Genomic DNA, 27,705 nt, shown 5'->3' with positions numbered 1-27,705 from the left:
GCATCGGCCTGTCTACAATGGTGCAAGGAGCATCGTCATTGGACAGTTGAGCAATGGAAGAACGTTCTATGGAGTGATGAATCACGTCAGATGGAGGTGCCTGCGTGTGGAGGACGCCTGGGGAATGTCTTGTGCCTGAGTGTGCTGTGCCAACAGTCAATGGGGATCAAAGACGAGGGAACAAGGAGTCCGGGAAGATGTGCTTCATGCTCATGAGGTCTCCGTTCCAGTATTGTGCAAAGTTGACGAACGCAGCTTGATTCTTTTCAGGTGGCTCTGTGTGCACGTTCTCCCACAGAGAAAGTATACAACAGAGTGTATCCAATGTCATTAGGGCCAAAGGAGCCCCACTAAGATAGAAATAAATACTACTTGTGATTCTTGGTGGGATCTTGCACCTATAGAGTTGTCTTATGTCATTAGTTGTTTTAGTACTTGATATTATAGTGTTATGTAGCTGCGATGAGTGCCACTGAGGGCACCCCTGATCTGTCCCTATGGGCATTGGCAGGAGGGAACAATCCTGAGGAATGCTATCTTCTACAAGGAATGGGAAGGATTGGGGGAAATAGGCAGCGGGGCTTGTCCTGGGGAAGAGGAGAGAAAATAAGGACAATGTCAGAAAAAGCCTCAGTTCATTATTGGCATGGGGCACCTGCTTATCTAGCGGTGCAGACACTGAGACCAGTCATTGGCCACAATGGTCATTTACTTAGATGGCATGTGATCAGCTGCCGGAATGAGAACGGAGACTGATGGGTACCAGAGCGGCTGGAGACCACGGTGCTGGGGACATTCATAGGGTGAGTTTAGGGTAGTTCATTATTTTAAAGCAGTTCATATCTCTAGATCACTGGACAACCCCTTTAAAAAGATCCTCCAATTTTGGGATAAAATTTTGTGTGCCCCCAACCCCCGGGGTTGCACATAACCACAGATCCCCTTTGTCTGTAAATCCCATCTTGCCCTCACTTCTGTGTACCACTGATGATATAGAATACGGCGTTGCAGCAAATCTTACCTAATACGAGTTAGAAACACCAAAGTCCGAGATATTTTCTGCATCGGGAGGTATAATAATACCAGTAATGTATAATATTCATGTACAGATGTATCCAGCGTCACCTTCACTGCCCCTTCATGCTACAGAGATATCATAGCACGTCTGTGCCCTTTGCAGAGCCCGGTATTTATTAGATCGCAATGGGTTGGCAAACAGCGATAAAACAGATATATCGCTCTGAACCTTGTTTGGTGCAGAAAACATCTCTATTTATTGGGTTTTTAGTCCTTGTTGTTGTTTCACATGTTACACTGATACTTTATGCTTGTATTTTGATACTTTATGTTTCTAACTCTAAACAATATTTTAAAGTGCTGCAGCTCGTAACACCCAATGACCTTCTACCCCATTTTTCCCGACCTCCACAGGTAGAGCGACATCTGCTGGACAACTTTATAGCCAAGCTGAATATTTTCATTATTTTTGTGACACAGAAAGATGGAAAACAGAAGCCCAAAGAAGTTACACAATTGGAGCATTGCAGCGATCCCTAGAATCCACCCAGTAAGAGGATGCATAAGACAATTCTTCCAACCTGTCTGACAGTAAAGTGGAGGTAATGTAGCTCTAGGGGGTGCGGAGGTAGCAGTGACTACCGGGCTCTGGAGCCTTAGGGGGCCCAAAGGCCCCTCTATCACATAAGAAGACATCAGTATTATAAATGACACATAGTTGGTGGGGGGCCCTTTACAGATCTTGCATTGGGGCCCAAGAGCTCCTAGTTATGCTCCTGCTTCTACTTGGGTACATAGACAGGAAGAACTGTTCACAAAAAGTGTGCACCGCATTACAGCCCTCCCCCAATTCACAATTAAAGGGGAAGTACGGTAGTTGACTTTTAGCACTTATACACAGGATAGGTGATAAGAGTCTGATAGGTGGGGGGTCTCACCACTGAGACTCCAATTGATCCTGAAAAAAGGGGGTCCCATGTCCCCATCTGTTTCTCACTGTGGGTTCACAGGAGGAGATTGAATGGCATGTTGGTCGTGCGTTCCCCTTCCAGCTGCATTGCATACTGGTGGGAGCAGAGCTTAACGTGACCAAAGTGGCCGCTGTCAGAGTGGCTTAACCACTTTAGTAAGAGGGGAGCAGCGCCCCATCTTGCAATAGGACAGCTCTTTCATTCTTCCACCGCAACTAGTTTTTTGGGGTTTTTCCTAGCTTGTAAACACGCGGCTTTTTAGCATTTTTTTTCGTATAGAGAACTCTATGAGAAAATGCCAGAAAAAAAAGCCCTTCTCAGACCGTGCTGCAATGTGCAAAAATAGTCATGGGCCCAAAAACTGCAGTACTCCTGCTGCGTCTCTTAATCCCCCTTAACCTACAGCTAATAGAAGTACAAGAAGTGCAAGAAGTGCAAGAAGTGCTGTGTTAAGAGAAAAAAAGTGTGGGGGTTTTATTAGGAGCGTTTCATATACTGTTCTTTATATCAACCTCACTGGAAGAAACTGCACCAAATGTACTAAGAGGCGCACAAAACACAAGACCTCTACACCAGCGAGGAGTTGGAGTTCATCTCAGGTATAGTTTCTGCTCTCCTTTCTTCAAAAGTGCATAAAACTGAAAAGGTTGCAATTTTTTGCCATTTCTGCTTTGATACATTCCCCCCTGTGTGAGAAGCAGCCGGAATGTACGAAAGATTTATAGCTAATGTGTTTGCTAGTTCTCATGCCTCGCATGTGGCTGCTAATCAAAGGGTTAAGGAATGCAGCTCCGCAGGGCTTAAATATGTCAGAAAGCCGTCAGAAATCTAATTTAGGATTTAAAAGAGAGGAATTTGTCCCTGAGATAATGTTTTCAAACCGCCAGTGTGGATTCAGAGCGGCATTGTACAGGAAAGTATCTGATGACCGCGATGAAACGAATGCCCACACACCTCGCCAGTCACAGCGGGTCAGCGGATAATGAAAGGCACAAAACCCATAGAAACTGCAGGAAAGCGGCTGCTTGTTTAAGTAACTTTGAGACAATCTGTTCCGGCAGCTCAGAGGTTGCTAATTATCGAGAATTAAACAATTGCGCTCCGAAATATGTGAAGAAAGCTAATGATCATATGAGTATCTAGGACCTAAGACAGAAGTCACCGTCCGTCACATCACAGCGGAGCCGCCGGGTGACCTTCACATCCGAAAGCGTCATCTGCGGAATACGGTGATGTAGAAATACGTCCTCGTAGTCACGAATCGCTGATCGCTCAGGACGGCCTGCATACAGTGCAAACAATCCAATCATTTGTATTTGAAGGCTTACTTATTTTTTTCGCTTAAATGGCCGACGCATTTTGAGACAACTTGTGTTACCATGATAGGCAATGTGATAACCAGCAAAAGTGCAGAGCGCATTATTTACCTAAAATGATGTTTTTGTGCTGAAAAATATCTCTAAAGTATTGGCCACTAGTGATCTCCCTGCTTTCTGGTTTGCTGGCCACTGCTTGTTGTCATGTAGTCTGTTACTAGTAACAGAGACACCAAGACGGATAACAACAAGTGTGAAAGGAGTTGAGTTGTTTTCTCATGGTAATCACAGATGTCTAGGGAGGGCAGAAAAGGGGGTAGTGAGACTCATACAGATGTTGCTGCAACTAATAGTGGGTGTTTACTATGTTAGAGCTACTGGAAACACATCTACACTGCTCAGTACTGCTGTATAATGTCCTTCATGATGCTGTTACTTAGAAGTGTGTGCTACAGAGAGTTCGAGAAGATTAGATTCTGCCCCCCGATGTGTACAGTGTACGGAGTCATCATTGCAGTTAGTCTACACCCACCAGCACATGGACAAGTGGAAATTAGAAAATCAGCCTGCAGATGGGGAAACATTGACAATACATCCAATAACGACCAGAATAGTCTTATTCACCATGAACACAAAGCAGCTTATTCTGAAAAGTCATCTAAAAAGTGCATGGGTAGTTTAAAGAGGACCTGTCATTTCTTCTGACGAGTCTGTATTAGCAACTAAAGATCAATTCTGGAACATCTTTTCTCCAAAGGTTGTGTTGGGCTCCTAAGCTCCCTCTAGTGGTAGCTACAGGGGGCTTATATTGGCCTTGCTGTCACAAATATAATCAAATTAACACATTTAAAAGCGTTCTCCAGGACTTTTACTATTCCTGACCTCAGGATAGGTCATCAATAGTTGATTGGTTGGGGTCTGCCACTCGGGACTGTTTACATTGCAGCAGTCTGAGTTGGTATTGCATTGAATTCAATGGCAGCTGTGTCTGTAGTACCAAACCAGGCAGTGATCTGCTCCCAGCGCTGACAGCAGGCCCAGCGATCAGCTGATCGTCACTCATCCTGAGTGGTAGACCCCCACCAATCAACTATTGATGACCTATCCTTGTGAACCCCTTTAAGATGTTTCTGACCAAACGTAAGACTGTATTTATGGCATCTTGTAGAATTATTTCAACATTTTAACTTTTGAAAGAATATCCGATCCAATTATCCATAAATGTTAAATAATCCGTTACCTAATGACCTCTCTTTTGTCTGATTTGTCGATTTGACAACCGGCAGGCTGGCTCTTGTCCGGCTACCTCTGATAAAGGGTGCTGTCGATTCTCCTTCAAACATGGCTTCGTCGGAAACAGAGGACACCTCGGCGAGATGCTCGGCCGGCTCCCCCGTGCCCGGCTGTGGGCTGGACGAGAGCTTCGGACTTTTTGTCTATAAAAGAAAAAAAAATACTATCACACAAAATGTTCCTGATGTGACCATCGCATCGTTCAATCATCACAGCCAAGTGTGAACGTGTCACCTGTATATTAGTCTTTGTCACACCTTACATAACAGTTTACATTACATGGATGTTATCTGTTCTCCTCAGTTAAAGAAGGGCAAAGACAGCAGTATGACTATAGGGGACATAGAGATTATATGGTTCTTCTGCTATATGGGAGGAATTGGGCTAAGCAGCAGCACATATAAGAAAGACTTGGGTGTACTAATAGATCATAGACTGAACACGAGTCAACAATGTGATGCAGCAGCCAAAAAGGCAAACACAATTCTGGGAAGCATAGAGTCTAGATCACGTGAGGTCATTACCCCCCTCTACTCTTCCTTAGTCAGACCTCATCTGGAATACTGGGTCCAGTTCTGGGCACCCCACTTTAAAAAAAGACATAGATAAACTGAAGCAAGTTCAGAGAAGAGCTATCAAGATGGTGACCTAATTTACAATAAGTCTGGGAAAATGAATTAGTAACACAGAAGTTTACTAATGGCGAGTGCTCAAAAATCATAGTAGCAGGGGTTGAACCGAGGAAGACTGATTGGTGTGGGTCTCCTAAAACCCACTTTGATCCTGAGAACGGCAGCCTGTGTCCCCCTCCTTCACTTCTCCCTCCTGCAGTGAAGAGGAGACTTGAATGGAGCTATGGTCATGCATACTGGATGGCACTCTATTCATTTCAATGGGGCTGACTGAAATAGTCAAGTACAGAGCGCTCCATTTTCGGGATTGTTGGGGGTTGCAGAGTTGAGACCCCCCACTGATCAGCTAGTTATCCCCTTTCCTACTGATAGGTGATAAAAGTCTAACTTTGTATAACCCCTTGAAAAGTATGTTGGTGTCAAGCAGCTCCTAAAATAAACCTCCTTTCTATCTTGGCTATAGGATCTTTCACATCCCTTAGGCTGGGTTCACACAGGGCGGATTTGCCGCGGCTTTGCCGCCATGGCAAATCCGCCCGTGGCCGCTAATCTCGGGATTAGCCAGCCATGAGGACGAGATTTCTCAGAAATCTCGTCCACACGGGACGGCCAATCCGCTGCGGTAAGTTCGGCTGAAACCGCGGCTGCAGCCGCCACAGCCGCGGTTTCAGAAGATGCAGCATGTCTATTTACTTTTCTTTTTTGTTTATTTTTGTCGCGGCCGCGCTCTCCTCTATGGAGCGCCGGCCGCAACGGGAAAGCGAGCGGCCGGGCCACTTCAAAGCCGCCACGGCTTAAACCGTGGCGGTTCTCCCGGCGGAAATCTCGCAGTTTTTGCTGCGGCCAAACCGCGAGATTTCCAATGGGAATACGCCCCGTGTGAACCCAGCCTTAAGGGAATCTGGTGAACAGAAACAACTCATCACTGAAAGGGGTCAGAGGAGGATGTCAGGAATCATTTTGCTGAACAGGCGCTGCACAGTCAGCTGAATGTAACACTGATGCTCCAACTAACATGTCCAAACGCACAACTCGCCGATCCTCCACACAGATGGGCTATAACAGCAGCCGACCAGTTCCAGCGCCATTGTGAGAGGAGAAAGATGAGACTCCAGTGGGCAAAAGAGCACAAAACTTGTATCACTGAGCAGCGGGAAAACATCTCCTGGTCAGATGGATGCAGATTCCTGTTGCTCCGTGCTGATGGGAGGTCAGAATTTGGTGCAAGCAACATGAATCGCTGACCCCTTTCTGTCAGCTGGTCAGAACATGTGAGCACCGCCATCTAATCTGCAGCAACTACAAGAAGCTTCCTGTCCGCAGGGGCCGATATTCCTGCAGGAGGATTTCATCACTGAGTAGAATCTACACCAGGATGAACTGAAGGCTAAAGGAGTCCAACGCTACTAGATGGGGGGTAATAAAGGGGTCGTTCAGTGTATATACCATCGAAGAATGGAATAGATCGCTGCTAGTAGAATATCTGCCTCCATTATGCACAGAAGGACGTGTCATGACATAAGCAAAAGACAAAAGAAAAGGTCAGCCACTATTGCAATTCTTCATTTAGGGGCTTGTCCAGCGCCCCCCTTATCCATAGCGTTGTGTGTGGCATTGCAGCTCAACTCCATTGAAGTGAATGGGAGCTGAGCTGCAATACCAATTACAGCCCACGGACAAGGGTGGCGCTGTGCTTGGAAGAAAGCAGCCATATTTTCCTAAACCTGGACAACCCTTTAATGTATTATATGTATCTACCAGGAGTGATGCGCATTATCCTGGGAATTCAGGCACTACAGAAAAGTCTCGGTACAATTACCGCTATTACCGGCGCGCGGTTTAACCAGATGCATTATGTTATTAAAGCTATTTGTATCCCTGGGATTGTGAGGATACGTTATATTTTATTAGTTACATTTTCATTAGCGGAATATGCCTCCTTCCAACAATTGGCGGCTTCTGTCATCGCTATTAAATTGTAATTATATGACAGGAATAAGTAGCGCGCGGCAGCGACCATCTGGAGGTCATGTCTGTGACATGCTGCTATTACAATATTAGGTATAATCTGGCACCCCGCTGTGGAATCACTTGGATGCGTTTGCTCGGCAATTAGCGGCGCTGGCTGCAGTATTTTTAGCGAGCAATATGCTTCCTCCTTGTATTGTACAATATAAATTGTTTACTACAAACACCTCGTATGAAGTACGCAGCTCTCCTCCCAGGCATCCGCCGCGCTTTACTGATCTTTTAATGGCAAGCTCGCGTTATTAAATTATCGCCTTGTGACACGTTGTAGCACTTTACTCCCATCTATCCCCAGTATTAGACTCTCCAGATGATTACATCCATCATGTCGGGCCATCATGAGGGTCTGTGTTAGCAACAAATCAGGGGTCATAATAGGATACATTTCCTCTTATCTGTCAGACAGAGTTTTATAGGGGAGCTACAAAAGTACTAAACTTTAGGCAGGCCAAGGTCCATCAGCTCAGAGACGCCCTAAACCGTCCAATAATCAGAGAACAGACAGTACATGGGAAATGGTTAGAAACATCCTAAATACTTACTGAGAGAAGTTCATATCTTACAGGGATTAAAGGGTTAAGAGTAGCAGGAAACCAAAGTGGCTCAATTAAGATGTAAAGGGGGAAATAAACAGCAAAAAGAAAGTGTGAAAACTGCTAAAAAAAAAAAAGCAGGGAAGCAGATATATCAGGGGACAGTACAGAGATTTCTCCCATCATCTATTATACCCAGGACTGTAACAAGGGGGCGCTCTAATAACTATGTATAGATATATCAGGGGTCAGTACAGAGATCTCTCCCATCATCTATTATACCCAGGACAGTAACAAGGGGGCGCTCTAATAACTATGTATGGATATATCAGGGGTCAGTACAGAGATCTCTCCTATCATCTATTATACCCAGGACTGTAACAAGGGGGCGCTCTAATAACTATGTATAGATATATCAGGGGTCAGTACAGAGATCTCTTCCATCATCTATTATACCCAGGACTGTAACAAGGGGGCGCTCTAATAACTATGTATAATATATCAGGGGTCAGTACAGAGATCTCTCCCATCATCTATTATACCCAGGACTGTAACAAGGGGGCGCTCTAATAACTATGTATAATATATCAGGGTCAGTACAGAGATCTCTCCCATCATCTATTATACCCCGGACTGTAACAAGGGGGCGCTCTAATAACTATGTATAGATATATCAGGGGTCAGTACAGAGATCTCTCCCATCATCTATTATACCCAGGACTGTAACAAGGGGGCGCTCTAATAACTATGTATAGATATATCAGGGGACAGTACAGAGATTTCTCCCATCATCTATTATACCCAGGACTGTAACAAGGGGGCGCTCTAATAACTATGTATAGATATATCAGGGGTCAGTACAGAGATCTCTCCCATCATCTATTATACCCAGGACAGTAACAAGGAGGCGCTCTAATAACTATGTATGGATATATCAGGGGTCAGTACAGAGATCTCTCCTATCATCTATTATACCCAGGACTGTAACAAGGGGGCGCTCTAATAACTATGTATAGATATATCAGGGGTCAGTACAGAGATCTCTCCCATCATCTATTATACCCAGGACTGTAACAAGGGGGGCGCTCTAATAACTATGTATAGATATATCAGGGGTCAGTACAAAGATCTCTTCCATCATCTATTATACCCAGGACTGTAACAAGGGGGCGCTCTAATAACTATGTATAGATATATCAGGGGTCAGTACAGAGATCTCGCTCATCATCTATTATACCCAGGACTGTAACAAGGGGGCGCTCTAATAACTATGTATAGATATATTAGGGGTCAGTACAGAGATCTCTCCCATCATCTATTATACCCAGGACTGTAACAAGGAGGCGCTCTAATAACTATGTATAGATATATCAGGGGTCAGTACAGAGATCTCTCCCATCATCTATTATACCCAGGACTGTAACAAGGGGGCGCTCTAATAACTATGTATAGATATATCAGGGGTCAGTACAGAGATCTCTCCCGTCATCTATTATACCCAGGACTGTAACAAGGAGGCGCTCTAATAACTATGTGTAGATATATCAGGGGGTCAGTACAGAGATCTCTCCCATCATCTGTTATACCCAGGACTGTAACAAGGGGGCGCTCTAATAACTATGTATAATATATCAGGGGTCAGTACAGAGATCTCTCCCATCATCTATTATACCCAGGACTGTAACAAGGGGGCGCTCTAATAACTATGTATAATATATCAGGGATCAGTACAGAGATCTCTCTCATCATCCATTATACCCAGGACTGTAACAAGGGGGCGCTCTAATAACTATGTATAATATATCAGGGGTCAGTACAGAGATCTCTCCCATCATCTATTATACCCAGGACTGTAACAAGGGGGTGCTCTAATAACTATGTATAGATATATCAGGGGTCAGTACAGAGATCTCTCCCATCATCTATTATACCCAGGACTGTAACAAGGGGGCGCTCTAATAACTATGTATAGATATATCAGGGGTCAGTACAGAGATCTCTCCCATCATCTATTATACCCAGGACTGTAACAAGGGGGTGCTCTAATAACTATGTAAAATATATCAGGGGTCAGTACAGAGATCTCTCCCATCATCTATTATACCCAGGACTGTAACAAGGGGCCGCTCTAATAACTATGTATAGATATATCAGGAGTCAGTACAGAGATCTCTCCCATCATCTGTTTATACCCAGGACTGTAACAAGGAGGTGCTCTAATAACTATGTATAGATATATCAGGGGTCAGTACAGAGATCTCCCATCATCTATTATACCCAGGTCTGTAACAAGGGGGCGCTCTAATAACTATGTATAGATATATCAGGGGTCAGTACAGAGATCTCCCATCATCTATTATACCCAGGTCTGTAACAAGGGGGCGCTCTAATAACTATGTATAGATATATCACAGGACAATACAGAGATCTCTTCCATCATCTATTATACCCAGGACTGTAACAAGGGGGCGCTCTAATAACTATGTATAGATATATCACAGGACAATACAGAGATCTCTTCCATCATCTATTATACCCAGGACTGTAACAAGGGGGCGCTCTAATAACTATGTATAGATATATCAGAGGACAATATATATTTCACATGTGCTGTTGCTTAGCCCAATTCCTTTTTTCATCTCACTTGGCATGACTGATCCGTAGCCGATACATGGTGGCTGTTGGCCCCTCTTTGTATGCAGATCTTTGTAGATAAGATTCCAACATGGTCCTTTGAGCATTAGGAGAGAAGAGAGATACTAAAATTTCCCCTCTACCTTACGGCCCATTTAGACCCAACGATTCCCACTCAAACATCGCTCAAAGCCATCTTTTGAGCGAGAATCGTTGGGTCTTCACGCACGAACATTGTGCAGTTTTTGTTAACAAGTCATTGATTGTTGTCTTTCAGAAAGCTTAAAGAGAACGATGCAAGTGAATAATAAAGGCAGCAGCAGCAGCACTCACATGGATTCACTCCAGACCAGTCATTCCACTGCAAGCAATGCAGGTGAGGAGCGGGTGGATGCAGCAGCCCAGCTTAGTCAGGATCACGACCAACTAATCAGTAGAAATATGCAGCAAAGACCGGGCAGCATCAGATGGGTCTTCAAAACAATTTTCCAATCTTTATTCCTCCAACAAAGGTAAAACCTGCGACGTTTCGGTCACAATTGTGACCTTTCTCAAGCATGCTTGCCGTCTGCATATCCCGCTTGGAGCGCTCAGTTGTATACCAGCTGAGCGCTCCGATACAACAGCTGTATGCAGAAGATAGCGGTCCGCTTGTCTTCTGCATACAGCGTGGGCCTCCATTTACACACTGATGCAAAGTGAATGCTCAGAACTCTCACTCAAACTGCCTTTTGAGCGAATTTTGAGCGATCATCTCGCCGTGTAAATGTACACGATTATCGCCCGAAGGATGTGTATGACCGATGTTTAAGCAATATCGTTATGTCTAAATGGGCCTTCAGGTTGGTTTCACATTTATGTATCCGCCTGTAATATGGAAGAATGCCCGAGGGGTAGGGTATGTCCATGTGTGAATGAAGTGGCGGGTTATCATGTGCACTCTTCAATTCATCTCTATGGGACTGCTGGAGATGGCCGAGCGCATGCACAGGAATCGAACTGCAACGCGTATGCTTGGCCACCACTAAATTCACACAGGGGGACAGAGAACCCCTGCTCTCATAATCATAGTGGGTAATAGCGTTTGGATCCCCCACTAGTCAGACATTTATCCCTAACCTTATGGACAGGGCAAAAATATCCTGTCTAGCGCTTCACGGGATAAAGGAGTGGAGATGGGGTGTATAGATTACACCAATACGTGGAGTTTAATAGCAACGCGTTTCAGCCCTCGGTGGGGCCTTTTTCAAGCTTGCTCTGAAGATTCAACTACACTGGGTTCCCTATCATTAGGGACCCCTGACATCCAAGCAGCTCTCCTTTACAGGATTGGGAAGAAGGATTCACTGATCAACTATATCTACAGGCTATCCCGGAATTGGAGGTACTAGTGAGTGATCCCACCAGAGGGAAACTCACTAAGTACCGGGTAAGTCCTTTCATTTACCTCATCTCACTATAGTATTTCCACATAGCACTGAAGGAGCGCTATTTCTGATCCCGACACCTCTATCATTATCTTATGGACAGGGCATGCTTCTCTATTGTGGAGCAACCCCCTTAATATACTCATCAATGACCACATCGTCCTCCTTACTTACAAAACAAAACTTGGTTCAAAGTTGCACAGAATTTCGCTCCTCCAACTCTCCTTCGGAGGTCTGTTGACCTTGGCAATGTCCAGTAGATAGAAAACCTTCTGCAGACATTAGAGTAAAGTTTCTCCATCCAAGGGGTTTTCCAACTCTTAATAACTGAAGACCTATCTTATGTAGGCCATCAACAGCTGATGAACGGTCACCCAGAATGCTCGCTGATCAGCTGTTGCCAAGAACTTATCTCCGTGTATCAGGGGTGCAGCTTACAGGGGTTGTCTCACGGCAAACCTCAAAATTTTACCTTACCTCATTCCCCGTCACCCCCCTGGCATAAAATAGCAAAGTAAAGCAGTTTTTAAGCCGCTTGCTACTCACCAATCCGACGAAATAAGGACTTTAAAAAATCTTTTCCCAAGATGGCCGCCGGTCCTTTCCCAGGGATGCACTGCGGTTTTCTCTCATGGTGCACCGCAGGTCTTCTCCCATGGTGCACCATGGGCTCTGTGCGTTCCATTGCCGATTCCAGCCTCCTGATTGGCTGGAATCGGCACACATGATGAGGCGGAGCTACGCGATGACGCGTGGAAGGGGGCGGAGCCAGAACGCCGCTCATGCCTGGACCGAGCAGAAGGGGAGAAGACCACACAGCGCAAGCGCGTCTAAAAAAGCAAGAAGGCATCAGAATTAGACGGATCCATGGCGACGAGGACGCTAGCAACGGAGCAGGTAAGTGAATAACTTCTGTATGGCTCATATTTAATGCACGATGTACATTACAAAGTGCATTAATATGGCCATACAGAAGTGTATAACCCCACTTGCTGCCGCGAGACAACCCCTTTAAGGCTCATGGGCCTGGGTGCAAAAGTTTATCTTGGGGCCCCCAGACTCCTCTTAACCCCTTACAGAGGTGTAACTTGATGCTCCTGGGCCCCAATGCAAAACCTGTACCAGGGCCCCCAACTGTAATGCTTTATTCATAGTACTGGGCTCCCTTTATGGAGAGGAGAGGCATTACGGGCCCCCAAAGGTTCCTGGGCCCGGGTGCAACCGCATCCCCTGCATTCCCTATAGTTATGCCAGTGCCTTGTATGGAGTAGGAAGAAGACAGCTCGGTACATTGTGCAGTGTGATATAGCAGGCACAGCTCCCATTCACTTCAGTGGGAACTGTGCCTATCATACCATACTGGGCCACTGCACAATGTACCGAGCTGTCTGATTCCTGTTCCGCACACAGTGACAGCAGCTTGGCAAACAGCTGATTGGTCAGGGTCCCAGGCGGGAGATCCCCGACGATCAGCTATTGAAGATTAGTCATCTATTGGATTGGGCCGATTTCATGAATTGGTAAAGTCTAGGCCAAGTCCCCTGGTGCGAGCACCAAATTGTGACCGACTTCCTTGGGTGACATCACATAAGGGCACAGAGTACTGCTTGTACCCTTGCGCTCTGTCCCTGTTTGGTGCAATAGTAATCGTAATTGAATTCCCTAAACCCCATTGCTAGCTGTAAAAAATTTGTAGTGGCCGGACTGGTGACTTTAAACTATGTCTGAGGCCGCAAGCAGAGAACTGCAAGATTCCCAACGTCAAAGTGTATTTTGTCTGTCTGCTTTTCTGCTATATATGTTTACAGCAGCAGAACTATCCCCTCTCCCAATGTGCAGACCACTGCTCATATAGGCATGGAGAACCCGTTTACGTTCTCAGTTGGTATACAAGCTTTCACACCAGCAGCAATATATCCTCTGCAGAATATCTGTCCCTAACAACAGACCATGTGCTATACAGGCATATAAACATTATGCAGTTCTCTATCTTGTACTTAACTGAAAATAGCTGCTGGTTACACTGTGCCTATGTTATATATGGCCAGGTCATGTGATGCAGGCATCCAATGAAACTGCTGCTCATATGCAAAATGGGGGACACATTTTGTGACATCAGCAAGGTGCCCTGACCTCTGCAGCGGGCATTATGGGAAATTCAGTTTTCCGAAAGTGTTTGCCAAAAGCGGTTGGGGCTTATCCGATTTGATTTAGCTAAAATCAGGGAAATTTTATGGCCCAGCCAATCAAGATGAGCAAAACTAGCAATGGCAACCCATTGGCCCTCTACGATTTCATGGCAGAGGCCCGATGACGTCGCAGAAGGAGGTGTCCTCCCTTTGTCTTCCTCCTACATGCCACAACCAAGACTGATCGTGGCACGTAAGGTGTTAATAGCGGGGATCGGTGTTCTCATCAATCCCTGCTGTTGGAACAGGATTCTGGATGTCAATCACAGCCGGCTCTCACGGCAGAATGTGCAACTTCATGTACATACCATAAATATACGGTATTTCACATTAACCTCCTGCCTCCCATGACATACATGTACATCATGTGGCATGAAGGGGTTAAGAGCTGGAAAATCCCTTTAACAGTCAGACATTCAGAATACCCGCGGGGCAGACGGGTATCTACTGGTGAAACCTGCAAGCGTTGGCTGGTGGCTGCACTCCGTAAATGTGTGCCAGTGCATTTTTCGAACTGCTTGTTTGCACTTGGTCATCTAGATTTGGTGTCAAGGAGGGCGATTCTACCAAAAAAAAGAATCCAAATTGCTGGCTGGCCAAAATTGACTAACTCCATAATTTCGCTGACTTACCTCTAATCGACCAGCCGTCTGCACGCCGCAGTAATAAAGCCTCCTGGGTGGACGAGTCCAACCCCGTCTTGTAATAGGATGGTGATAATAATCCATCTTATATGTAGCTTCACTCCACCAAAGTGCAGAATCCACATAGCAGAAGCCCCCGGTACATGCCAGAAGCCCCCGGCCGGACCGTCACTCCTCATGCACTACATGCCAGAAGCCCCCGGTACATGCCAGAAGCCCCGGTACATGCCAGAAGCCCCCGGCCGGACCGTCACTCCTCATGCGCTACATGCCAGAAGCCCCCGGCCGGACCGTCACTCCTCATGCACTACATGCCAGAAGCCCCCGGTACATGCCAGAAGCCCCCGGCCGGACCGTCACTCCTCATGCGCTACATGCCAAGCATATCACTTCTTTCAAGCCTAAGACACGAGGTTCATTGGGAAGAGCAATGTGACCTTTCACTACACGCCGCTTAATGCCAGCGTGGAAGAAAATAAATGCTGAGACTGAATTATCTCCTTATTTCTCCTTTCCAAAAGAATGCCAGCGGCGCAGGAGGGCGGGCGGGGGGGGGGGGGGGGTCAGCCACATGAGAGATGCCATTCTTATTGGAGTTGTAGTCTTAGGCCGGCGTTACACGGATACAAGCACATTTGCACGCACCCAATGGGTTCTATTCACTGCGTATTGTGCGCAGAATTTTTGCAAGCGTGAAATGCCGCACAAATCCGTTCATGTGACATTGGCCGTAAGGACAAACCTTTAAGAAATATCAACCAAAAGCCTTGCCACTTCCTGTGCCAAGATGGCATCCCATTCACATGCCCTACTAGGATACATGAGTGCGGGCGCCCGCTTGGCGCCCCTCTATGTCCTAACATGGAGAACTGCTCAGTATGAGGGGCTCTGGCTCTGATGGTCCTTCTGGCCACTGCTGAGGGAATGTCAGACTGGCCATGGCTTCCTGCCAGTGATGAGTGAGACTTGGGGTGAGCAGCTGATAGCACTGCGCACCGCACCCCGCAAGGGTTGTGTATTTTAGAAAAAACTCTTCAAACCCTTAAATCATTTTTGGATTTTCCTACCTACGAGCTGTATTTTCCAGGGGGTCAGAAACGCTATGTTTTCTGCTTAGGGAGAGCACCTAGACGGTGAGTGAGAAGACTCAAATGGCCATGCACGCTCCTCTGGGTAATATGGAGATATGGGAGATGAAATAAAACCTCTACAGTGCCACCTATTGGAAGGGAGCATTCCTTCAAGCCAAAGTCAGACTCTTTATACAAGCCTTGTAACAATTACCGGGAATTAAAAAGCATATTACCCAGAGGAGCGTGCATGGCCATTTGAGTTTCCTTACTCACCGTCTAGGTGCTCTCCCTAAGGAGAAAAGATAGTGTTTCTGACCCCCATCCCAGGCCTCTCACTAGAAAAGCCAGACTCCTACTGGACACTGATGAAGGGCAAATACCCTGAAACAGCTGTCTGTGCATGGAGTCTGGCTTTTTCTTTTAATTCCCAGTCATTGTTACAAGGCTTGTATAAAGAGTCTGACTTTGGCTTGAAGGAATGCTGCCTTTCAGTAGGTGGCACTGTGGAGGTTTTATTCCATCTCCCTTATCTATATTCCCCAGTGATGGACCAGATAATGTACTGAAAAACATTTACGAATTTCCAAGGGGAGTGAAATAGGAAAAAAAAAGCAATTCCGCCATCTTTGGAGGTCTTGTTTCTACAGTATATGCAAAAACAACCGGATAACTTTATGTAGCAGGTCGGTGCAAAATAGATTTAGGGGGTCCCCAGGACAGAGATACCCTAAATACCAGTAATAATGTTCTAGTGTTGAAACGCAACTGACCGGAAGGTTGGGAGACCCTCATACACTTACAGCAAGTCCGGCCGAAATTGATGGATTTGGATGACTTTTGTCTAATGTGCATGCGGACCTTCAGTCATCTATCTGATGACATCTAATACTGGGAAGCATGCGGACCTTCAGTCATCTATCTGATGACATCTAATACTGGGAAGTAGGCAGCATGCGGATCCCAGGAAATGTCCCCCCAAATACTAGTTGTATAATGATAGTCACGCCATCGTACTCTGACACGGGAACCATGTGCTTGTACTACTTGGGCACCGTAAGATTAGATTATTTCTGTTCAGTATGATTGTACTACCATGCTTCCCCTCAAATAAGACCCTCTCGTATATTACTTTTCCCCCAAAAGGGGCACTAGGTCTTATTTTCGGGGAAGGTCTTATTATACTTACCTAGCAGGCTTAGTCCACATCCCTGTGATTGGCTGAGCAGCGCTCGAGAACCAATCACAGCTATTGTATTGTGGAGGCAGGATTTATGAATTGGCTGAGCCGGGGCATTTATTGGCCAATTCATAAATCCTTCCTCCACAACGTTGAGGCTGTGATTGGTTCTCGAGCGCTGCTCATCCAGTCAGGGCAGCACTGAATCTATCAATCACAGCCATTGCATTGATTCATCAAGTGTTGCAACCAATCAGAGCCATCGCTTTCTGGAGGCGGGATTTATGAATCCCGTAACCAGGAAGCGATCTTCTGCGAGCGGCCAAGGACTGCAGCTACGGCTTATTTTCAGGGTAGGTCTAATATCCCAAGCCTCCCTGAAAATCCTTTAAAAAAATCAGAGTAGGGCTTAGTTTCGGACAAGGTCTTATTTTTAGGGAAACAGGGTATTTGCGTACCACATGGGATTTCACATGGTGGGGAGCGTGATATGGGGGTAGAATTCACGGATCCATATCGCGCTCGCCTGTGTGAAGTAAGCTGGAGAGTAGTTCCACATGAGTTATCACAATATCGCCGAGAAAATCTTTTTTCCTGCACTTTTAGAGCGTCAGCGCTGCTTTTCTTCGCAAAAACATTACTGCCGCTTTTCTCGGGCGATTTTGTGCATGAAAATCATTAGGACTTTCTAATGTTAAAAACGCGTCGTATAAAGAAAATCGCAAGTTTGTGCTGTGCAATGTGATAAAAACGAGGCTCCATTGGGAAACATGAGTAAAAATGTCGCAAATGTGAAGGAAACCATTGAAAAATCATTGGTTTCATAGTTCTGTGTTTTCACTGAGTCTCGCATTGGGTGAAAATTGCATGATTTTATCGCAAGTGTGAAGCTAGCCTAAGAGTTACGTTTTTGGGCAGTGCATGATCTTACCATCGGGTACTCTGCAATTGTGTCATTCAGGGACTTCTTGGTTGCAGTATTTGAACACAACATGATGAAATTACTTCAGCATCGTACGATTGTCTTATCTGGGCGCAATATGACGGTATTATTCGGGCGATGTGATGGTACAATTGTGTTATTTGGGCACTACATAGGACATCATAAGGGGAGAGATCCATGAAATACACTGCGTCAGGCGCAGGTCATCCCAGCGACGGCGTGAACCGTAGTCTTACTTCTTCTCACCCAGCTGTCCAAATAGCAGCTACATCTTACTCGGGCTAACTTCACACGGGTGAGCGCGGTATCAGGCTGTGAATCGTAAGCCAATATCGCGCTCACTAACATGCAATTCCCCCGCCGATGTAAGGCCTTTTTATATCAAAACCACTTTGCATCACTTCGGGGAAGTAGAGATCCTCCACCGCTGCTGATCGCATCGCCCATGGTTTTCAGTTGGGACACCTTGCATCGCACCTATCATGCAGTGCGGTGCTGCCAACATCCTCATTGAAAACAGATGAGAGGTCAGGTCCAGTGATAGGACGTGCCGTGACTTGTATCCTACATCGCTCATGTGTATGACCCTGTAGTGGTCCGAAGTCTATATATCTGGCCCCTCCATAATAGTCATATATGTCATGTCAGTGTGGATGTACTGTGCAAATTGTCCTGTCTTTAGTTATGTATATTGCACAGCTGCAGCACGTGAGTGGTTAATGTCTGTGAATGTCTGTGAAATGTCTGGAAATTGTATCAAACTGTCTGGTCACATGATATTGTATGATATAAATGTCTGCAAGGAGTCAGAGGGAACGTTTCATTGCTTCAACGCTAGAGTGTGGAGGGAGAGTGCTGGCCGCATGTGGATACCTTCAACCCTCATGTGGTGAACAATGGAAGCTGAGGAGGGGTATCCAGATGTCCCTATCCCAGGACTCCTACCAAGAGAGTGAGTGGAGAAAGGAGCCCGCAGTGCAGTGTTCAAGCTAATAACCACAAGTGAGTGTTAGCAGAGTGTTTTGTCCACCTCCGGAGTGTATGTCCAGAAGCGGAGCCTTACAGATAACTCAGCCTGTAGGCCCAGTGTCATCCTGTGTCCTGGAGTGTGTATGTCCAGGAGTGGAGTCATACAGATAATTAGGACTGTAGGCCCTGTGTCATCCTGTGTTCTCCTCCCTGACCTTTTCTAAACTGTTCTTCCTGCACTGGTGTGTGAAGTTTGCATTAAAGTTCCAGTCACTGCCAGTTCCTAGTGATGGAGATATTCAAATATAACCGTGTGTGGACTCACAACCAACGGTGTGAAGGAACGGTGACGTCATGAGTGACAACTTCTCAAGTCCACTACACCACTATACAGGTAACCGCTGTCCCAGCATTGCCTGGAAGAGGCCTATCGGTGCCTTGGCTGAGGCTGTACGCTTCCCTCTGGGGAGAAGTTTGGTAGAGCCACCATCTCTACCCCGCCAGCTCGTCAGCATGTGCCTCATGACTCGGTTGCTGCAAGCCCATTCAAAAGACTGGGACTCATATTTGTGCACAATTTGTGTGTACAAATCTTGCACAATTTTCTCGGCGGTATGAAACCGGACTCAGAAGGAATTTTAAAGCACATGATGGAGAGGGCAAAGCGAGGAATCGTCATTGTTAGAGAACGGCACACTTCATTACCTGTAAGTCATGCACCCTCCCCGTGTTAGCCGGCGCGTTCACACTGCAAACTCCACGCGGTTAGAAGAGAAAACATCAGGCCGCAATAAAGCATAAAATAAAACGTGAGAAAGGAATAATGTACTAACTCTCTGCGAGGATTCAATTTTCATCAAGTACCTTTGAATGTCAAGTTCTGAATGGAGCGAGGCGAGCATGGCCCGCACAGCCTGCAGATGGAGAGGAAGACAAAAGAGAAAGAGGCAATTTGTAGCGGCAAAATAAGAAGAGTTGTTGGGGCTCCTTATCGCGCCATCATCCCACAATGGGACTAAATAAAGGCAAGTCACAGACAAAGTCAATGTGGATTACAAGTGTTGGAGTAACGTGATGTGTAGATGAATTCGGGGGTCAATATTATCTTGCATGCTCACACAATACAACTGTGCGGCGGGGAATTAATAGCAGACGCTTGTTTGTTGCGCTCGTGGTTCCGCAGGTGGCACATCACACTTCATGTCTGTCAGTCAACACATTCAGTGTATAAAACACTTACCAGCGTACTAGTCTCACCACTTATTGTGATAATGTCACTTATCGGAGCTGCTGAGTGGCGTGCGCGGCACTCAGCGGATCATCTGTATGAATGGCGCTCAATGACCCTCTTATGCTTGCAATTATAAGGGGAGCAAGGCGGGAAGAGCCACTAGAACGCCAACACTCTTCATGAAATAAGTATCCAGTTCGTTATAAGGTAAAAAATATTAATTTAACCACTGCTTGGTAATTCGGGGAAATATCCTGAACATACTAGGAGTTAAAAATGATTTAAAGGCAGCGCTGACCTGCGGTTAGATGGCGCCCTCCCATCATAATATATATATATTATCATGACCGAACTCGGTCACGAGGGATTAATGACTCTGCTTACTGCCTATGCAGATAAGAGCGCCATGATCCTTGTATTGGTGTCACCCTGGTCTCCAACGGAGATGACCCCCCGCCCACTGACCGATCCAGCCTGAGCATCCACAAAGGGCAGGGACCTACCTCAGCCCTTACCCCCTGCCCCCTCACATACACGCAAGCGATTTGGAGCTCCGACTGATAAAGTTATAATAAGCAATTAATCAGCACAAAATTTTGCATGTAATTAGAAAAAACTAAAGTCCCATTCCACGGCGGACTCCCCGGCTACAGGGCTGTATGGGTGACTGTGGCCGGCGTGTACAGCGACATCTGCGCTGTACATACGAGAATACCACTAGGCTTTATGGATTCAAGTACCGCCTGCTACTTTAGCCTCGCAGCTTATTCCTGTTTGCACAGTTTAGTGCCAAGTAAGCAGGGAAATACCAGACGACTATTTATCAGGGAAGGAAAACACATGCGAAACGGAATACGAGAACCACTGGAGGGGGCGCTGACGGAAGGAGGGTGATAGCAGAGGAGGCGAGGAAGGAGAACTCCATTACCAACTGTACATAAAGGAAGAAGTCCTGAACTTGATAAGTGGCCGGCAGATCCCTTGACTCCCCCCCCCCCCCCCCCCCCCCCGCAGGGAAGGAAAGGTGAAACTTGTAATGGAAATTAAGTGCATTCCAATAAGAGCCAGAAGATCCCAGATGTGAAGATTGGAGACGAGACAGAAGAGCATCAACATTGGAGCCAAAGACTTGTTTTGATAACATTCATAATATTTCCAATGTACAATATATCTTCTTGTCTTAAAGTCTATGGAAACTTTTTTTTTTTGGGTTGGGGGGGGGGGGGGGGTTCGGCCAGAGATCTCTTCTGCCCACCAACCTCCATTCACAGCAAACAGGCTCTCACTGGGGATATGACCCCTCTACATCATGCAAATGATAGATGGAATAATCCTCCACAGCACCACCTGTTGGAAGGTAGTTACCCTATGGGTTGATATTGGATATTACCTCATAGGTTAGCTACCTTCCTATAGGTGGTGCTGTGCAGGATTATAATGTCTCTTATTTGCATAGCTTTTTCCCAGGGAGCATTGCATGGCCCTACACCTCTGTGGTGCTCTCTCCTGTTGTACTCACCACAAGGAGAAGCATCACCCCTTGGACCCCTCTACATCAGAAGGGTTGACATCTTAGTAAAGATCAACAGCAGAAAGTGATATGTGGCAGATTTAACCAATTATGTCCCAGAGCAATTTTTGTATTCAGTAGGTTCCCCTCATGCAGGTGCGGTCCGCTCACGGCTCATCGCCACGCCAGCACTGCAGTACATGGGATTTTGCATGAACGCTGTCACATAGCAGTTAAATATGTTGTCCAGTTACTTTGTAACCTGTTGCTATTCTCATGTGTAGCATGAGATAGACTAATGGTAAATGCATATTCTGTTTCAATGACCCAAATTCTTTTGGTCTACCACCCAATCACGTGATCTTGTTCACCCAGATGCAACATCTTTTGTGTAACCATTATTGCTATACCGTTATTCTTCATTTATATGTTTATCGATAAATATTATAAACTTTGGTTACTCCATCTGCTGCATCATAGCCGCATGCTGGATTACTACCATGAGTCAGAACTGTACGTCACAACGAAGGAGCGCTGAATGTTCCCCGTGTCCTTCCAGCCACTGAGCAATCACCAGTGCCAACTTAGTGAGAGTCTAGGAGCAAATGACATAAGGGGAACCCGGCTATCACTGGGCAGACGAGAAGCTGGACGGAGCAATCATAGAGCCTGTCAGAGGTATTACTATGTATGGGGCTCTGGTTGGAAAACCTCTTCAATTTACACATTTGCTTCTTTCACACAAACGAATTATCCGCATGCGAAAAATGGCAACATGTAATGCAATCCACCAACAAGAGTAGTCGATTAAAACCAACAGATTCATGGACAATGCCTGTGTGCTGCCCATCCGGATGTACCAGACTTGCTTGTGTGAAAAATCCATTATAGATCCAATACCTCCTCAATATATGTACAATTAAAGGTCCACTCTGCTGAAAAGACATTTTTCCATCCCTATCCCCCTTATATGATTGCCTGTCACACTCTGTAGGTCTCCTCTGTGTATTGTAGCCACTTCCATGCAGTGTAGCCCCCTGTCTGATGCTTATCAGGCACCATCTTAATGCTGAGATTTTTTTACTTTCACTTTCATATCATCCCGTGATGCATCAACAACACAACATTAGCTAGAGGCTGTACCATTTCTGCCTGCAGGGGAAACAGTTTAATTATCATTACCTTCTATATTCACCTAAATAAGCTACAAGTATACAGTCAGGAGGATGAGCTGTGATCTCTTCTATTATACTTGTGTGACAGGAGGTGTGTGATCATCATCAGTAACTGTGATAGGAGTGTCAATATTTATATTCTATGTAGTTTCTGTAGTAGATCCATGTAACAGCATCACACAGACTGAGAAACTGACTAGAAACTCAACACATAACCCCAAGTAGATCAGAGACGGTCAGAACTGAGATCACATGACCATCTGAGGAAAAAGAGGCCGGGAGTTTCAGATAGAAAGGCATAACTAACCGAGTTAACACTAAGTGACTTGTATATACAGGGGGGGGGGGGGGGGGGGGAAGCTGCATAGTGAATGTGATGTTAGTATATTGCTGGGCTTCTATGAATGAGCGCTGGCTCTAATTAGTCCATTAACACTTTAATAGCTAAACATGCAGAATGTTAACAGATCAATGTAAGGAGCGGCAGCCGTTCCATCTGCTTTGCTCTGACTACATTGTTACTTTCAGCTGACGTTTGTTACATTGTATAGGAAGTGTCTCAGAGAGGGATTGTGCCGCTAAATCCTTTTTGATATCATTCAGTAGTTGGTGTCTTTTCTTTGTATGTGTTAATTGTGTTTCTGCTTCTACACTAATCCAGACTCTACCTGTTCTCCTTTGTACGAGGCGTATTGTATTAGCTCAGATAACCTTATTTATATCGCCGGCATTGTCGCGGTATTAATAGAGATCCTTTGTGATAGCTTTCCAGACACAGTCTTACTGAGAAGCGAGAACACAATCTGGCAGGCTCACAGACCCCATCACACGGCAGCCATTGTGCTCCACATACAGATACAGTTGGTTTCTGCCGTAAATGGCGAGCCTGTATTAAAAATATATCCGAAATTTAACTAGAATCCGCGGTGGATGAGACTCTTGCTTTCTTAGAGCTGTCACTAAAGCTTTCCATTCTTTTGTAAGATTTCCCAGACTTTTCATAAATTTTGGCAATGTCCAGAGGTGTCCTTCCTACCTTTCCTCTTAGCTTCACAGATCTAAAGATGTGCATCACAAGATCAGCTGCTTAGAAAAAAAACATGACTTCCCAACACTCTGCTAGGAGATGTTTATCCTATATTTGACTATTATGGCCACCTAGTGGTTGAGATGAGAATTTCAGCATGTCAACAGTTTTCCAGCATGTTGTGAGCAACTATTAAATAGTGAACTTAGCTCATTAAAGGAAAAGAAGGAAAAAGAAGAAGATAAGCAAAACGTAGGAGAAGAAGAAGGAAAAGGAAGACAAAGATGAAAAGAGAAGAACAATAAAAGGAAAATAAAAAAATAATTTTCCTCCTTTGCCTTCTTCTTACTTTTCCTTCTATTTCCTTGTTTTCCTTCTTCACTATTTCCCCCTCTTTTCCTTCTTTTGCGAGTTCTTTCTTTTTTTCTTCATTAACTTTTGCCTTCAAACAGCTCAAGAGTACTTAGATGCCCTCCTAGGTGACCTCAGAGTGTTATACAGAGCTCTAATGATATATTATGCTGGTTAGTCAATATCCAAGAGCTCTACCAAAGCCACTTTATATGCAACTTCCAGGAGTTTATATGCAAATTTCACAGAAAGCAGCAAAAGAGAATGAGCAGGATCGCAACGGCCCAGAGAGTGGGAGGATCAACCAGCATCAGAAAGGATATGGAAAAAGGAGCGAAGAGTTGCATTTCCAACCCTAGACAACACTATGGGAGAGCTCAGGTCAGTAGATGCTGCGACTACCATGGATCAAACTGTAAGTGAGGCCGACCCCCGCTGAGGCTTTAGGTGTGCCCACCATTAAGGATACAACTAGTTCGGCAACAGATCTGTTACATCAGCTAGCCCCTTATTTACAGACTGAGATGTTTGACAGGGGAATAATAGAAAGTCGGCTTTAGTGACCAGTGCGTTACGTAATCTATATATCTGTAAGACTATACTAGTATTGGCTGAGTATTAGTGATGCTGTTTAGCTTTTGTTACTGTATATTGTGTTCAGTGTATCATGATAAGCCAATTATTGACTTGCTACCCAATTGTTAACGATTTGGATACTTCATCTGCTGCCTCATATCCTGACCCTTGCATCGCCATACCATCACCTGTGACACGCGCAGCCGTGGCTACGCAAGTAAATAGTGGGGGACTGATGAGGAAAATAAGTATGGTGGTCAGATCTCTGGACTCAGCACTTTAGCTCCTATGACCCCATAACTTTAGCTGACGGAATTCCTTTATCCCCTTCATGACCGCCTAATGTAAATTTACATCAGGCGGTCATAAAGTGTGTATGAACCGGGGCTCAGGAGTCGAGTCCACTCCATACACGGCGGTTATCAGCTATTTCTGACAGCTTAAACCACCAGTGATGGCCGTGATCAGAGTTAGTTCTGACTGCAGTTGTAACAGTTTAGATCTTTAGAGGTAGGGCATCTTCCTGCGCCCCATCGGCATCGCTACCAATACGATAATGCAACCAAGGGGTGCCGATGGCCTAGCATGGCAGCCTAGAGTCTCCATAAGGCTCCAAGGTGTGCCATGCACGGATGCCTTGGCAGGGCTTGAAAGGAAGCATCAAAAATCACTACCTACTGCAATACGGATGTACTGTAGTATATAGTACTAGCAGTCACATGATTGTAAGTTCAAGTCCCCTGTAGTAATAAAGGGAGATTTAATACAGTTTTTTTAACCGTAAAAAAATTAGAAAGTCTTTAAAGTTAAGAAGAACCCTTTTCCCATTATCTCCATAAAAAAATCTAAACAATTAAAAAAACCTACTTTTGGCATCACAATTTACGGAAAAGTTGGAACTATTAAAATATCACAATATTTATAATTCCGAAAAAAAATAGGATGGAATACCAGAATTGTGGGTATTTTTGGTATCCGGGCTCCCAAAAAACTCCAATAGAAGTAACAGCAGCCACAGCTCACCCCACGTATATCGAGCCTCCACACGGCCCAATCAGGGAAAACATACAAAACTTAGGAGTCTCAGAATTTGGCGCTAAAAAAGAATTTTTGTTTAATAAATTTTTTAATTTATTTTACTTTTCAAAAATCGAAAAACATCTAAAAAACAATATAATTTCGGTATCACAGCAATGGTACTGACCCTCAGAACAAAGTGCACACATCAGTTTCACTGCACAGTGAATGTTGTAAAAGCTAAAAAAAAGCTTTTCTGTGCATTATATGGTAATTTAAATGGAACCATTAAAAAATACAAACCGTCCGGCAAGAAGCGAGCGCTCATAGGGCTTTGTGAATGGAAAAATGAAAGCATTCCGGCTTTTAGAAGGTGGGGTGAAAAAAACGAAAAAAAAAAACTCTGCTCCTCAAGGGGTTAAAATGCCGGAGCGAGCGGCAAGCTGTCAGCGTTGTGTCTGATGCCGACCTGTCAGTACGTCACAGTTCACGTTATTACACATAAAATAGACAAGTTTTGATTGGCAGAAGAGAAATGTAGGTAACAGACGCCGCAGGACGGATGTCAGAGGAACAAGAAGGGGGAGACGCCGCCACAATGTATTTATGCATCTCCATAAAACACGCGCCGCGGCAGTAAAGTTGCTGCTTCCCACTGATTTAGTCACATTATCCTGAGCGTCGCGCCATCATTCATCACTTTATATTATTTTCCCATTTACTCCGTCTTCACCAACCTAGAGAGAGCGGCAGAAATATCCATATAAGTTGTCTAAGAGAATAGGTGTCCCCTCTCAGTGTAATCCTGCCTGTACAGGGAGGGGAGGAGGTGAGCTGTGACTATTATGAATGGTGGATCATGTGTTATCTATATATAGGTGTCACCTCTCAGTGTAATCCTGTCTGTGCAGGGAGGGGGAGGAGGTGAGCTGTGACTATTGTGAATGGTGGATCCTATGTTATCTATATATAGGTGTCACCTCTCAGTGTAATCCTGCCTGTGATGATGATGAGATGACGGCTGAGAAGTTTTCTCTACAGAACAGGAATTGTCAGACTATTATTAGGCTTAGTGGTCAGTGTGCAGGGAGGGAAGGAGGTGAGCTGTGACATCACCTATTGTGAATGGTGGCTCCTGTGTTATCTATATATAGGTGTCACCTACCAGTGTAATCCTGCCTGTGATGATAATGAGATGATGGCTGAGAAGTTTTCTCTACAGAACAGGAAGTGTCAGACTATTATTAGGCCTAGTGGTCAGTGTGCAAGTAGGGGAGGGGGTGAGCTGTGACATCACCTATTGTGAATGGTTGATCCTGTGTTATCTATATTTAGGTGTCACCTCTCAGTGTAATCCTGCCTGTGATGATAATGAGATGACAGCTGAGAAGTTTTCTGTACAGAACAGGAATTGTCAGACTATTATTAGGCTTGTGGTCAGTATGCAGGGAGGGGGAGGGGGTGAGCTGTGACATCACCTACTGTGAATGGTGGATCGTGTATTATCTATATATAAAGATGTCACCTATCAGACTCTTATTAGGCTTAGTGGTTATAGTGAGAACTGCAAGATTCTAGGATTTTTTTTAGTTTTCTCTGACTGCAATCCCTGCAAGCCGTAAACAACCGCCCTGGCAGACACAACGAATCAACCACCACACGGCTTATGTCTGACAATTGCCTATGTGTATAGCATCCCTCACTCTCCATCCCGCCATACCTGCACATCTCCAGCCTTTTATCTTCTGTATCCCCCCATTATCTGTAGTATATAAGCTCGTTGTGGCCCCGCACCCCTACTGTCCCCATCAGCTGATTACTACATGTAACCACGGTTTTGTTTCTGTTCCCCTGTATTGTAAGGGCTGCGGAATATGTTGGCGCTATATAAATAGAGATGATTATTATTATTGAATTGTAGAGGAGACGCCGACAATGAGGTCCCTACAGACATTGGATTAAACTCGAATGT

General features: G+C 45.2%; 1 protein-coding gene across 7 annotated transcripts in view; it reads right to left on the bottom strand.

Moving 5' to 3' along the window:
• Positions 1–27,705, bottom strand: part of KIAA1217 (KIAA1217 ortholog) — a 392,222-nt gene that overhangs the window by 179,418 nt on the left and 185,099 nt on the right. For 6 of the 7 annotated variants that reach the window (XM_066585321.1, XM_066585329.1, XM_066585323.1 and 3 more), the window contains one exon: positions 4,545–4,740. In XM_066585321.1, coding sequence (XP_066441418.1) covers positions 4,545–4,740 — 196 coding nt within the window. Of the gene's footprint in view, positions 1–4,544; positions 4,741–19,679; positions 19,761–27,705 lie in introns of all 7 variants that reach the window. The other variant, XM_066585322.1, reaches the window with a different exon arrangement.

Source organism: Eleutherodactylus coqui, chromosome 12 (assembly GCF_035609145.1).
Source record: "Eleutherodactylus coqui strain aEleCoq1 chromosome 12, aEleCoq1.hap1, whole genome shotgun sequence".
In the NCBI taxonomy this organism is placed as follows: Eukaryota; Metazoa; Chordata; class Amphibia; order Anura; family Eleutherodactylidae; genus Eleutherodactylus; species Eleutherodactylus coqui.
The sequence above is the reverse complement of the archived record's forward strand: the minus strand, read 5'-3'. Positions and strand labels throughout refer to the sequence as shown.